The 15854-nt window shown below is 39.1% G+C and overlaps 1 protein-coding gene across 6 annotated transcripts in view; it reads right to left on the bottom strand.

Annotated features, from left to right (window-relative positions):
- Positions 1–13347, bottom strand: part of LOC128030742 (protein capicua homolog) — a 37382-nt gene extending 24035 nt beyond the window's left edge. For 2 of the 6 annotated variants that reach the window (XM_052618638.1, XM_052618634.1), the window contains exons 1-2: positions 13134–13346; positions 2925–6761 (exon numbers count right to left, since the gene is read on the bottom strand). In XM_052618638.1, the coding sequence (XP_052474598.1) occupies positions 2925–6660 (3736 nt within the window). In that variant the 5' untranslated portion in view covers positions 6661–6761; positions 13134–13346. Of the gene's footprint in view, positions 1–2924; positions 6762–13133 lie in introns of all 6 variants that reach the window. The other 4 variants (XM_052618635.1, XM_052618637.1, XM_052618633.1 and 1 more) reach the window with 4 other exon arrangements.
- Positions 13348–15854: the final 2507 nt, after the last annotated feature.

The raw sequence follows: 15854 nt of genomic DNA, 5'->3' as shown, positions 1-15854 counted from the left end.
TAGTTTTCCATTTCCCTTTGAGTTGGTTGTCAAGGTTATTCATTTGATTATGTTAAGGTGTGTCTCATTATCGTGCAAACTTAGTTCAATTCTGTGTTGGTTCAGTTGTCTGGTTTTGCCTATAGGAAGGTTTTGTTTGGATTGTTGCTCTGTATTTGGATTGTTGGAATTTACTGTGTGGATTATTAAAGACTGTGACTCTTCATCTTGTGTGCGTGCACATTTATACAACTCAGTCGTGACAATAATTTAGTCTTTGTGTTGCATATGTGTTCACAAAACACTGGCCCTAATAAGGTCAAAACTGCCTTGGTCCTTAAATGTGAATCACTGAAATAACTTCTGGAAAAAAAATATAAAATAAAAAAAAAATTATACAATTTGAGAATCTGAAATACAGCTGTGAAAATAAAGACTAAAGAGCACAAGTCAGAGCTAAAATTAATAATTAAGCTAAAAATAAGCTAAAATGCATAATTTATGCAAAGGGTAAATACAAGTGTCCTAATTTCCCAATGGGTACAGTTGGTTAAATTATCAGGAAGTTACATCAAACTATCCAAAAACTCTCTAGAAAAGACAGTACCTCCAAATTCTTAGCACACACAAGAGCACTTCTGGTAAAAGCCACAGAGAGGCCAACAATTACGAACAGCTAATTCTGTAGCTAAAAGATACATTTTAGCATCTCAGCATAACACTGGCCTGTATGTAAAAGTATATATATATATATGCCCAGTACTATGTGTGAAAAGATTTTGTGGTGAAATGATACCAAGACAGAGCTATTAAGCCAGCTTTTGAAGCCATAAATGTGTTGCAAACATCGCCCCAAAAATGACACCATGTGAGGAATGGTGATGGGAAGAGCATGTTTTTTCATCAGCAAAAACTGAGCATTGTGTTAAAATGTGGTTGGTGAAAAATACTATAAAATAATGTGAACATTTCTGAAAAACCAAAGCAGGACCATCTTTTTAAACCATATTTCGACCATATTTATCATGTATCATTTTTTAAAAATAAATCATAATAAAACAAAATAAATGTTAACTGTATTTTTTTTTAGTTTAGAAATATAATCATCACAAAGATAATTATTTTGATTACATGTGTAATTAAGAAAATCAGTACTGCCAGGACAACTAGATACTGTTTTGTCACCACAGGGCTCTCTCAAACTAATTTCCAATCCAATCTCACATTAGAAATGAAAAAAAAACAAAAAACATATATATATGGTTTTTTGTTGAACCTGAGTTTTTAAACATGAATCAATGAAACCAATATTTCAACACTAATGAAAATATATAAATGTATGTTAAGGAACATAGGATTATAAAAGTATAAAGGAATAAATATGAATAAATATATGTTAAGAAATAAAGTACAGTCAGCCAGTCATCGTAAAAATTTATAAATCAATAAAATAAATTACAGAGCTGAAAATATTTTCATGTATAAGAGTTTGCAGATCGAACCAAGAAACTAGCACAGTTATGTAGGAAAGCGGTTGCCTGTGACAACAATCAATCATACAGTTTGGTCATCATCCAAAACATTAAGCAAAATGTGATCAGTAACGACATCTAAAAGTATTCCAGACAGCCATGTTTTAAACTGAATGGAATGAGAAAGAATGTCTTACAGTGTTTTTGAATGTCAGAATTATGGATTGTGAATGTGTTTTCAGTGCTCAATGTAATATTTTTGTCACACTTAACATTACATTAATCTTATAACACAGTATTGATAAATACTTGGTTTTGGTTTTTAAGAGCTTAAAGGGATAGTTCACCAAAAAATAAAAATTATTTTACTGGCCCTCTTATCAATACAAATCTGTATAGATTATTTCACACAGATTCTGGAAAAAAACATGGAAGATGCGTACCGTGATTTGTCCCGGGATGGTTAGATTTTGGTTCATTCACACTGCCAGTGATTTTCCAGAATCTGTGCATGCACTCATACACATCCCATAAAGACATGACATTAGTACACACGCTTACAGTTTAATTCAACTTGCGAATGATATCAACTTTAGTGCGGATATTGAGGAGCTCCCTGATCTCTGCTTCATTCCAGTTTGCACATATTTTTCGTTGTGAACGTTGATCTGCTTTCAAAACACCCGTTAAAATAGTTGCATGATTACGTGCATCATCACTACGACACATCCTTTACGCCATTGTTCTTTTGTTCACACAGGGCTCGTTCCAGGACTGATCCAGGCAATGTTACTAGGTCTCTATCCTGAGATCATTTCTGGGATCTGTTTGCGTTAACACAGAAGACACTCTGGCAATTTTAAGGGATCAGCGATCAGGGGCTTATGACTTTCTTTTGAGGAACACAAAACAGGATATTTTAAAAACACTGAGGCATTTCTAAAAATATATTTCATGTTCCACAGAAGATGGAAAGTCGAACAGGTTTGCAACAATATGAGGCTGAGCAAATTATGTAAGAATTAAATTTTTTACGTGAACTCTCCCTTTATTTGACTTCAATAAAATAATTAATCAATAGAATAGTTTTGTTACTTTACAGTTACATAACTTCAAGAAAGAGCAATGCCTCTTTGCCATTGAAAAAAAATAATTAAACTGATAACTTTTCTACATTTCTTTAATGATCCAAATATGATATTTGTGGTACAGTCTTCCAAAACACATTTTAAAAATTATATTTAATCTGTTTTGCCATATTGTGTGCATAGACAAAATTTACAAATTATGGGCATCCTTATTCTCTAAATTGTTTCTATTTTTAAATTTTCATTGAATTAGTCTAACATGGCATCTTCTTTTTTTGTAATGTAAGCAGTATACCAACTGTCCAGGGAATCATCAACAACTGTCCAGGGAATCACTAATTAAACATTGGTATTAGCATTAAATGTAAATATAGAATTCTCTTACCAGTTCCAGGTCGCCCCATGATGATTTCTTTGCATGGCACAGGATGCAAGGTCTCAGTGGGAAGTATGAGAGGCAGCAGGGCAGTAGGAGCAGGGTGACAAGGAACCGGCTGCTGCAATGTCACTTGACCACTCTTATCTTGGCCCCCTCCATCACCCGCACCATTGAGACCAGGCCTTGGGACAGGGCTAGGCACTGATATGCAGGCTAAGGTGGCGCTGGATTGTGAAGGTAGACCTGCAGGGGTTGGGTTTGGAAAGGAAGAGGTAGTAGACACTAGAACAAGAGTTGAGGTGGCATTCTGCAGTAAGACAGATCCATTAGTGGAAGCAGCGTTAATTGGAACAGGAACATGTAGTCCTGTTTCTGAATGTAGACCAGTTTGGATGTTTTCTGTGGAACTGGTCCTGTCCACCTCTGCAACTCTAGTCAGTGGCAGTTCTGTAAACTTTATTAAAGGAACCTCAGGATTTCTCACTATTACTGGAGAGTCTCTCAAAGGCTGCTGGGAAACTGTACATTGTGAACCTGATTCTAAGCATAGGGGAGAAGTGGGTGAGGAAGAGACAGTAGTTGAAGTCAGTCTTTGGGGGTGTGTGACAGCAGTGGTCTGAGTAGAGATAATACAGAGATTTGTTACAAGAGAAGAGTCCCGACAGCTTTGTTCCTGATCAGGTTTGCCATATTCCTGCGACAGAGGAGCTGGAGGAGGTGGCGCATCAGTCCTGCGTTTGCCTGGACTCATAGGTACCGTGAAGGTTAGATTAGTGTGGAAGGATGGCACAACACTAGACAAGTGTCTGTCTTTCTCTCTCTCTGTGCCTCCTGTTCCATGTTTTAGGACACCACTGTTGGTACCACTAGGGTTTTTGTGGCGACGAGGAGGCAAAACTGGGGAAGCAGTAACAGGACTGAAATTTGCAGGGTGAAAGCCAAAAAGTGGTGAAGCTGATGGGGATGGTGTAGGTGAGAATGGGGACTGATTTGAAATCGGTGAGAACGAGGGTGTTACAGACCTTGAGCCCAGGGATACCAGCATAGTTGCAGCTTCACATTCATCAAAGTCAAAACGAGAGAAATCTTGAGGAAGCAGTAATGGCAAGCCAAGACGTGGACGAGAGTCAGTACCTCGGCTGCTTGTCTCACTACTGTCACGAGAAGTCTCATCCCAATCAAATTCACTGCTAGCACGACCCCGCAGATCTGAAGGGGTCACAGTACCTGAGCTACTCTCTCCACCTCCTCCACTCCCCCTCTCTCCCACTGCTCCCTCCATTTCTTTGGTGCGCATGGAGAGGTGACGAGAACAGTAGCCACGACGCTGGGACTCTTTCATGCAGCCATCTCTAGAGCACAACCGGCGCCACTGCTTCCCATTGAACTTCTTACGGATTCCATTAGGGGTACAAACCACATCGCCTTTCTTGAATTTCTGTTGGGCAGCTGACAATGGTGTCCTTGATCTTGAGGAGGAAGCAGAAGAAGAAGCAGAACTCCCTGGAATTGGGGTGGAGGTCTGTGAAGGTGTAGGAGTCTTTTCTAGAGGTGTCAAAGAACCCCTGGAACTGGGGGAAGGAGGTACAGAGGGTGGTATGGGGTGAGAGGTCCCCCCATCAGACCCTAAAACTGCAGGTGAAGGGCTGGGCTGTGGACTTCCTAAAGAAGTCCCAGAGATGCCTCGCACCACTGTAATGGGACTTCGATACCCAGGTGGTTTGGAAAGAATTTGTCTGTGCTGATTAGGCACACTTGCTTTTGGTCCCCCTGAGACTATGGGCCCTCCACCATCTCTGAGAGGTGCCATGTTCAGCTGCAAAACCTCCATGTCCACCTCTGGAGTCTTCAGTTGCTTTCGCTCGTGTTCTCTTTCTCTAATTCTTTCCCTATTCCCAGTTACATCATCGTTCTTCCTAGTTGCTAAACTAAACATACTGTTTGCTACCATAACAACTGCTGGTGAAGTGGAAGATGAAAGATGTGTGCTTCCATAATGATGAACCCCTGTGTCTGGAGAAGGGAATCTGCAGTTCTCCCTGGGAGGGGCTGCACTTACCAAATCCATTCCCTCACTTAACTGACAAAGCTCTCTCTCCACTTCTATCTCCTCCCTGTGCTCTCTTTCCTCCTGTTCTTTCTCTCTCATAACCCCATCCCATGGTGGAACAAGGAGGCGCAAGTTCTGGTGGGTAACCCATACATTCTTTGTACTTGATGTCTGTTGCACCTCCTCACTGCTGCACCTTTCTTTCTCCTGCTCCAAATCCTCTTGCAAAAGCACCATGTAGGGGCAAGCTAAATGAGAGTCTACCTGAGCAACCACACCTTCTCTGTACAACTCTCTACCTTTATCTCCTCCATAAGGCACACAAACACGCGTCCCAACCTCCACAGGTTCACTTCCTGGGGGTGGGGCGTCTAAAATGAGGTCAATGGGTTGGTGTGGGCGACTTACTAATGTATGAAAAGGATATGAGAGCAGTGTCCCCTCCCCATTAATCTGCAACTCTACGTTCAGCTGCTCTCTACTGGACCCACGCACCACACCACAGAAAAAAATATATTCCTTGATCAACTTCTCATCTTTCTTTAAATTAGTTCTTGGCCGTCTACGTGCTAGCACCCTTTGGTTTTTTAGTCCTTTAGCTAGTGCTTCTGCTATTGTTGCAGACCCTACCTGCTCAGTTTGTATGTGATTGGGGGTCAAGAAGACAGACAGGGTTGAACTGTTGGAGAGGTTGAATCTTCTTGGCGCTCTTACATGGTTCCCTGAATTTAGCTGCACACAAGAGGGCTCAACTACCTCCATATCCACAGAGTGTTCACTGGCTGTGTCTGTGGATGATGAGCGCACAGAATTTGGAGCTCGCTCCCCATATCCATCTACTTCCATAATTTGGACCACCTTTTCTCCTTCGGAAGGCACCTCACTTTTCAACATATCACCCTTAATTCTGTCTCCTTTAAGAGTTTCTGTGCTTGCTATTTTCCCCATTTCAGAAATATCTGCTATAACTAAATCATTTCTGACCACAGGAGTAGTGGTCTGAGAAATGGAGTTGTGTGGAGAACTTAGATGGTTGCTATGAATAGTGAGTTGAGCTACAGGGGTCGAACTGATGGGAAAAGTACTGAAAGCTTGATGTTCATACATGTATTTCTTCTTGGGCACCCTAGCTTTGAAAGTGGCTGTTTTTCGACTGGAAGGTGTGGTGGAAGTGTGGCTGGCACTCAAAGAGTTATTTTTATTTAAACTGTTTGCTGCAGCATTTGTGTTTTGTGTATTGCTAGCAGTGCTGTTTGCATGTTGGTTGATACCTTTACTGTTTGTGCTAGTAAAGTTTTGTGTGTTTCTGTTACAGATTTCTGTGCTATTACTATGTGAATTTTCATGTGCGTTGCTGGCTATCTTGATTGAGTCTGTATTATCTGTTAAACTGTTCGTATTAACGTTCTTGGGAGTTTTTGCCTTATTCACTATTTCTTCATTCCCTTCAGATTTTGATGTTTCCACTGTCCTTTCTGTTATTTGCTCTTTTAACCCTTCACTGTTTAGGAAGTTGCTACTCTTGATATGCTTGTCCTGAGAGCTATCCTCTTTGGATGGAGTGTTTTTCTGGTGTGAAGGACAAGGCGGTGTTGTCTGTGAATGTTCTTCAAGCTTGCCCACTCGTTTTCTTGCTCCTTTTGCTCTTGTCGATAAAGGAGAGCGTCTTCTCTGTTTCTTTGGTGGCCTCATCTTTTTTAGTTTGGCAACTTTTTCTTTCTCACCTTTTTCTTCCTTCTTTTCTCGATTAATTATCTCTTTTGAGGTCTCTTTTTCTTTTTTCTCACAACACCCTGGAACAAGAAGGAAAAAGGTGAAGGAGAAACAGATAAATAGACATTTCCTTGTTGGCAATATAGAGTAACTGGGAAGATACTGCTCCGTGTATGAATGTGTCCAAACAGTAACAGTAGTGCTGTGTACAAACAACAACAACAACAAAAAAAAACAACAACAACATCTAATGTTTATATTTAGGTAGATGATTAGATATCAACGTTATTCAAATACAGAGTAAAGGCTACCGCAAAACAGCAGACCATGAGTGTGCTTATGAATAACATGCAAGTTTCTCATGCAACAACACATTAAAAAAATATATATATATATATATTTAAAACGAGGAAACCTTCTCCAGTACACCAAGTACTTTCTGAAAACAAGGCTGGATGGTCAAATTGTATTCAGGTACAGTTAAACTGCTTTTATAATGCTTGAAATACACACTGAAAGTCAAATGGTGTGCAGAAAAGATATTCCTCTAGATATTTTGCTTTTTTCCCCCAGCCCCGAACCTGTGCTGTAAATTCCAAAACCTTTAAAAAGTAGATAATATTTTATTTTGTGTTAAAGTTTAGTGTCATAGCATTTTTAAAAGTTAAGGTTAAAGAATTCTATTCAAGGCAAAATATTTGTAGAAAATCTAGTCTATCAGAGTGACATGTTTTAGCTGGCACACAAACGTAGCAAAAGTTAAAAAAAAATAATAAAAAAAATATATAAAACCAAGACAGTTATATGTGCTGTATTACATTTTAAATGAATAGTCAATAAATCATGAGTAAATGTAAAAGTTATGTGTCCTTACTTGTCACCCATTTATGTTAAATTTTTTGACCCTCAAAAACTAGATGAAAATAAATCCACCGTTAAAAATAAAATCAGGACAACTGTATTTGACAGCACATGATGGCAGGTTTAAGGATTTAGCTGCATTCTTATTCATGTTGGCTGCCATGCCGATAGATAACTGAATTTTTGCATATATGCCTGTTTTTAAGTGCCTTCAATTTAAAAAAAGTATCAATATGATGTCAGTAGATCTGTTTACTTTCACAGTCTAAATAAAGATAATGATAAATAATTGGTCACACGGTAGTGTGTGTCCTATAATGTAAAGATATGCCAAATAAATCAACAACTAATGTCTGCATAATTCATTGTCTCCTTATTTTTGTGTTATTAAAAACTATATCTCATGATAAGAAGTCTGCATACATCAAAATTATGTGAGGGGGATCCATAGCACCGAAGTGCATATCTCAGACTGGGATTCTGTGGGCCCCCCGTGTACTTCTTTTCCCATACCAACATTACATAATCCACACAAAACAGACATATTTAGCATCTGTTGTCACGCTGCAATACACAAACATGAGGAAAATCAGGCAGAGAATGAGATTTCGGCAGGAAAAATACTCAGACATTCACTCCTCTACACATAAAAAACATTTGAAGCCAGTCCCCCTTTATCAGCCTGTCCTTATTCATTAGTACACACAAACACGTGTGTGAAATCACATTCCTCTACACTCAATTTTCACTCTCTCTACTATTCCACACTCACCCACTCACAAAAAAATGTGCAAACAGACACTCCCACACAAACAACACACGCACAGGATTTTCCTGTGAGAGATGCAAGCTTTAAAAGGAGAACTGGGGAATTCTTTGAGTCATTCCAAGAGACACCCCACCCAGCGTTTCTACTGACCTTAAACGCTTTATTTGCAATGGAGAGAGATTTCCTTCCTGGTTACTACGTGGAATATTATACAGAAAACAATGTTATAAGGCTTAACTCAAAATTCAGGATCTTTGTATCACATTATAAGCAACCAGTCTCTGAAATTTCAGAAGATATGTTTGTGAGAAGGTTTTTGAAATGGTTATTGTAGTAATTGCGAAATAATTTTAATGACTTAGATGCACGTATCAAAACAAAATACACGAGTCAGTGTAGTACCAACAGTCAAACAATCAGGCCAAAATCCAGAGTAAATTCCACTTTTATCAACTTTTTTCCGACCTCAGCATAAGTTGTTTTTTTAATATAATGTTTTTCCATTGTATTCCCTCTGATGGGGATTCAGAAAGCCTTGGCAATGTTAAAACCATAAAGAACGGGTGAGTGTCTTTTTTTGTCAGGGAGGTCAGAAATCATATCATTTTAAATAAATAATGGCAAAAATACCCAAGGGCCACACACACTAAGAACATTTAAAATAAATAATTAGGCCTATGTCGTAAAGAACCTATGACTCATATACTACATGATCGATCTTCAAAAAGAAGAAGATGCCATTCACTATTTTCACAATAAATTATATAACATACAAATCATGGTGTATCAAATGGTTGTGTCATTTGCTAACATTATTCTAGAGGTTTATAATCAGTTAAGAGTCAGCCAGCATACCAATTAAATTTAATGAAAGAGGGAAAAACAACAAAGCAAACACACAATAAAGTCTGTAAATAAATGAGGGGATACATAACATTCATGTTAATAAATATTGATCTAAAAAGAGAAAGCATAACTGCAATATACTAAGCAATAAAGCTATAATATGATTGTAAGTGCATCATAATCTTTTACACAATAAATCCTGACCATGTTGTGTCTTCCTTGTCCTTAGTCTATTAATATATGATAAGCGTAGTTGTTTCTTAACTGATGTAGAGCCAACATGACCCTCAAGTTTGTATTTAATTTAGTACTGCAAATGATTTTTCAACTTCTTGTTCATGGCTGACAGAATTCAACAAATTATGCCATGCTCTGAAAATGTATCACAGCAATATGAAATATGCCATCTTCATATATAAACTCCTCAGCTGTGAAGCTTAAGCATGTTTTTAAAAAGTGTTGGTACGTTTGCATAAATGCAAAGATCCCTGTAGCTCCTAGAAGTTCCTGCTCAGGAAACTGAAAACACTGGCAAACTGCACAACCTAATCTAGAAAACATGTGACCCTTTTACTTCCACAAAACCACTATCTAGCTGAAGATTTACTTCTCCTGGTTTTGAACCGTTGATGATAACCAGGAAATTTAATTTGATAATTAAATCACTATCATCTCAGGCCTCCTTTGGTTTTTCACATGGAAGAATTTTGCTTTTAAAATCGGCATTAACTAGATTAAATCAACATGCTGGACGACTTGCCAAGTTGCGATTGATATTAGAACTAGCACTAATACTGCAATACCACAAGTTAGTGTAAATGTTGTAATCTATTTTATTACGCTGATATTAATCAGCCTTCAAAAAAGTTATAACACCATATCTATATCTATATAAATACAGACTAGTGGAATAGTAGTTAATAAGTTCCCAAAAAAGGATTCTTTCAAATATGAATTCTAGATTAAATAATACAGGAATCACAACAGAATTTTTTTTTTAAAAAAGAAAACATGTAACCACAGCAATCTGTGATATGCATCTACATGTAATTTATAAGATGAACATATTTGTAAAATAATTATATAACAAATGATAAACTATATAAGACATTCAGATATGTATTTTGTGCAACAACAGACGTGCAGAACTCCACGCACACATGCACTTTCAGCTAATCCTAGGTCCACTTCCCGTGACTGTGCCAGCTCTGACTCGGATGTATGTGACTACAGCTGGTCGAACGAAAGCCTCAGCATCTGGAATATTAGGAAGATGCCTGTATCAAAGGTCTAACTAAAGCAAGGAAAACTCTGACGTCAGCCATATGACAGAAGTCCAATCCGAGCGCACTCGGAGTGGAGGGTTTTCAGCTGAACCGTTGCTGTTGCTATACGAGTCTATGTGAACACCGTTGTAAAACCTGCCATCCTCGTCCTCACGCCAGCAACTGCTGTTCATTACAACCTTAGTCCACTTCAAAACTATAGAAACACATACACCCTTGACTTAACTGATATATGGACAAGATACCTTCAGCTGTCCCTTAACAACTACCTGAATCCTAAAAACTCACATGATTTATTTCAGAATTAATAATAAAAATGTCCTGTTTATAAGGCTCAACAAATCCATTTGCTTTTCCTTTTCACTTATAGTCACTATGCACACAGGCTAGCTACATTTATTAAGGTGAATCAAATGAGCCAGAACATATTTCAGTTTAAAAGGTGATATTATAAATGTAATAGTGAGTGTTTAACCACAGTGATTAAGAGCAATATTACACAATGATCTATTTTTCTTTTTAAATGTAAAGCCTAGAATATGTGCGTCACGCAACAATGCCAAGCACAAACATGCAAGATCTCTCACACACACACACACACACACACACACACACACACACTGCTTACAGTGAACCAGTTGTCAATGAAGCAACTGTTTGTGTCAAAGACTTTGCTCAAATCAAAACACAACCATACATCTACATACTGTTTCCCCTTAGGGGTCAATGAAGCACCTATCTTATATATTCAGACTGATGTGTGACAGTAACAGAAAAGGGGGACACAGATTCACACGCAGTTGTGATGCCAGTATGCCAGCCTGTCAGACTACTCGGATATAATTGGAGAATAAGTCTTACAGTGCATCGCTCCACCGCAGTGTTATAAAGCAAAATATACATGCAAAAAAAAAAGAAAAAGAAGATTATCAAATAACCACAACAGCAAAAACAACCCACAGCAGTGTCATACACCACAATGTGTGCTATTTTCAAGTCAACGATCTGCCCACTCCACACAACACATTGCGTATCAACACTGATTTTGTGCACATTCACAGATTGTTCTGCAAATGTGCATTCTGGGGCATACAGAAGGGTGCAGGGCTGCAGCAGTGCAGTGTCGTGCAGCTCAGGGCCATGCATGGGTGTTATGACTTCCTTCCTTCCCAATGCCGACCTTTTCCAACTGTATTACCTGCTTTATTTGGACTTTAAAGTGGGTCACCAAGGGGGTGTTACAGGCTTTCACGTGAAACTGCAAAAATATGGATAAACTCAAGAGATGAGCGCACAACAAGGGGCATCGGGGACACATGCCACGCTCTTGGAAAAAATTAGCAGTGCAGTTTACCATTAAAAAAATCTCTGCGAAAGAGTTAAAATGCCTGGAAATCAGTAGCTAAACATTGCCAATACCTATAAAGCGCTTTCCAGACGAGGTGTATGGATGCTGAAGCAGTACATGTAGTGAGTGACGTAGACGAAAGGCTGCCCAAAACAACATCCTATCAACACTCCACCATCATCAGTCAGACGTGGAAGACTATCACTCATTTATCCTACATGACCCAAAGCAGTGGCAAACACCTACCATTACTAAAAGCATGCAAAGTGGCACACATATGACCTGATAAAAAAAAAAAAATGAATTGACAGATGTTAATGCAGACAAACTGAACCATCATTATAGAGACAATCTTTTAACAGTAGACTGCATCATATTTACGTGCATCTCTGAACATGACAAAATCTCAAGAGTGTGTAACATGAAAAACCCACTTGTGTCAACACGGGTATATTCAACTAAGGCCCGTTAGCATTGAACGATACTTTTAAAATATTAATTACGATATTAACGGATTATTAACCTGCTGCACGGTTGAAAGGCTTTATTATACTTCTATAAGGTCGTATTCGGACATGTATCGGACTATGAGGTGAGCCGCTGAAATAATGCACAACAACGGCAAGCGTTACCGTCAGAATGCGCACGGAAGCCGCTGGTAGTAACGGTAGTAGTACTCGCAGCGCTTCGCAATGTCACGGGAGTAGTACTATGCCAAGGACTAGCAACAGCTAAATTAGACAAGCAAATGCCGTGTAAGAGAGTAAAAGAAAGCTTTGAAACGTGCTCGAACACACTCGCACTGACGCGCAAAAACACTACGCAAAGGTTGTTCATGTCAATAAGGACGTACATGCAGCAAAAGTTGCAAATGATCCACCTTTATGAGCCGTCCTAGCAGAGAGCTGATGACAACGCGTGCAGTAAGTCCAAGTAATAGTGTTGGTTACCAAATAAAGTATTAATTTGGTTGTTTTTACATGACGTTATTACTCGCTTACTGTAGGTAGTGCATTCCTTCCTCGAGCGTAATCATGCCAATTCACGAGCGCCAGTCTGCTCTGTTCAAGTAGATCAAACTCATGCCATTCACTCAAAACAATTCGGAAAGGGGTAACTTATTAAATTACTCAAAAGCTTGATTTGAACGCTGTGTTTAAAACATTTGACAAAGTTTGTCTCTGCATCCCCACCCCCTTCCTTCTTCGTGCTCTAGGTCCTTCCTTGATATATTTGTGAGCTTGTTTGTTCTCCGTTTGTCTTTTACACACAACACTCGTGTCTAAAATATGGGTTGTCACTAATATAAGCGGTGGATTCGTTTGAGTGATAAACTACTTACCAAAACAGCAGAAATACTTAGAAGATAACCGATTAATTTACGGTGCAAATTGCAGATGGGCTCTGTCGTGTCGTCTGAAGTGGCAAGCAACGTCCATCCATGTCTCTGTCGGGAATTGTACTTTATATCGGTCCTCCGTAAAACATCTTCGACCCCCTCCCAACAGCAACTAAGACAGGGATTAAAAACTATATGAATCCCTCTTCCACTACAGTCACAAAATGGTGAATGAACCACTAACAGCTGGCCCGCCTGGCCAATCAGAGCGCGCTGACAGATACAGTAACCTATGGATGAGACCGCACAAACTTGGAGGCGTTTCTCAGTGGTTTATTACATTTGATTGACAGGCGCGTTGGGCCAATCGGAATGAAGGTAGATACCAACTATACTTGAGCCGGCGCGCACTCCAAAAGTTACAGTATCCAATGAGAGCGCTGGGAACCATAGGAACAGGGTGTGGGCGGGCACTAGGGAAGTGTTCAAGAAGCGCTGGCCAATAACGCGATACGAGTTCTCGCTCCCTAAAAAAGGTGCGTGTTTACCACAAACGACAGCGCAACACTTCATCCTAAAATCACGTTTTGAAAGAGATGTTTGTAAACTAAAAGAAAAACTCATAAGTGTCAGTTTTAATGCTATCTGCTATACTAGATATAGACAAATTTAGTTTGTTATTCTATTAAGTTATGAAGATTAAAAATAAAGGTAAATTCACTAAACGGATTCGGTTAATCACAATAAAGCCACTCTTGTGCGGGTCCCTGACTAACCATTTCACTTTCTCACTGCTGTGCTTGTGAATACGAGATGGGACTGTTGTCGCTCTCGCTCTTATTTTTTCTCTACTCTACTCTGCCTCGCTGTTCTCTCAGCAACAGCCCCTCACCTCGTGTGCGCGAGCCAATCGCTGCACCGCGATCCGCTGTCTCTAACGTATGTGCCCGTTGTGCCCCGCCCCATCCATAAAAGCCTTGCAGGATTTTGGAGGTGACGTCATCATTCCGTTGTGTGATTGGCCAGAGGCGCTGCGTCGACAAGCCAATGATCAAACTCAGCGATGAAGTCATCAAGCATGTTGCCACCAGCTGGATGGAAGGGGCGTGGCCTGACGTACTCGGCTAACCCCGTGCTTGATGCGTAGTAGGACAACATACTAGTGACCTGAGAGCGATAGAAGACATAGTGGAAAAACACGCTAGAAAAACAAGCAGTGTACTTGAAAATTTAGTTTAAATAACAAATACTGTTTTGAAAGTTCTTTTTGTTTCAAAACGTAGTCCATCCGAGCATAGGAATCCAAATTCAGGCATACTGACGCATTATCGAATGAATGTTCGTTGTGAATTTCTTCAAGAAGCAAAGACGTCGTTACATAATCGCTGTTGTAGACAGAATCAAGTACTCTCAAGCGCCATCCTCAATGTGCAGCGACCTCTGTCGGTTAGAAATTGATACAACACGAAAGATATGTGCACGCGCCACTGTGTGGTGGCTTTAGGGGATTCAGAACACTAAGAATAAGGTGAACCTTTTTGTGCAATTTTCACTGATCAAGACAAAAATAGAGAATTTTAAATAAAGCACGTTTTTTGTAGCATTCAAGTACTATCTTAAAGGGTCATACCGCCTTATTAGCACTTATTCTCCCCAGAGCCCTGCCCTTTGACCTGACCCCCTCCATGATGACGACCCCTTTCTTTTGGTTCTGCAAAGCTGTGTCAATCAGCCGTCACACATCTATCCCTCTTCCCTACCCTCCAACTGTGCACAGGGAACTGCATTCCCTCCTCTAGTTCACTGAAATGCAGACAACTACTGAAGTGATAAAAGAAGCAAAAGGGAGATGACAGACAGAGAATGTGACAGAACAAAACATGACAGGGATGATGAGATGAACCAGAGACAGAAATATAACAACAGGTTTCATCTGAATCCCACAACTGGTCTATTGAAGAAGTGTTACTCAGTCAGTGCTCACAAAGAACACTGATTTTAACAAGTAGACAGACCTGATGCCTACCAATGAAATTGGTAGTGGATTAAAAAAAAAAAAAAGTTAAACATTCACATAAAACGGTCCATATGAATATGAGTTATATCTTTGTGCATATCGTCTCTCTATGTTTGCTACTTTCACCTTCACAGACACTTAAGAAAGGAGATGCTATAAAGTGAGAGAGAAAAAAATCTTTTCTGGTCTTTATAGACAAAAAAATTACAGATATGTGCAGTGGCCCCTCATACAATCATAATAGAAGCTGCAAAATAATTGTCTAGCTTAATATGACATTCATATAGCTCTAAAATTAAACTAAATATTTCAATATTTTATTTAGCAATATTAACTGCATGTACTTTCATATTCAGTTCATCATTTGTACGTGCTAAAAGAGTCTCTAAGATCAATAGTGATGATTTTAGATGGTCGATAAAGCTTGTACTTCTGCTCTTCAGACAGCAGGGGTCAGTCTTAAAGAGTCTATGTTTTATATTATATCAACAGGCTGGATACGCAACATGAATTTAATAAATAAAGAACTTCACAGCTGCTAATGGTCATCTAAAGCATATTTCTTTGCTTGGAATCATATTTATTTATTTATTGGATTCCCCTCATCAAAGCGTAGTCATTGCAACAACAACAAAAAAAAAATAAACTACACATGTAAGAGCTTCCACAAAACTGAAACAGATGGAAAAAAGGTTGCAGAAACCAGA

The sequence above is a fragment of the Carassius gibelio genome, chromosome A16, assembly GCF_023724105.1.
Source record: "Carassius gibelio isolate Cgi1373 ecotype wild population from Czech Republic chromosome A16, carGib1.2-hapl.c, whole genome shotgun sequence".
In the NCBI taxonomy this organism is placed as follows: Eukaryota; Metazoa; Chordata; class Actinopteri; order Cypriniformes; family Cyprinidae; genus Carassius; species Carassius gibelio.
The sequence above is the reverse complement of the archived record's forward strand: the minus strand, read 5'-3'. Positions and strand labels throughout refer to the sequence as shown.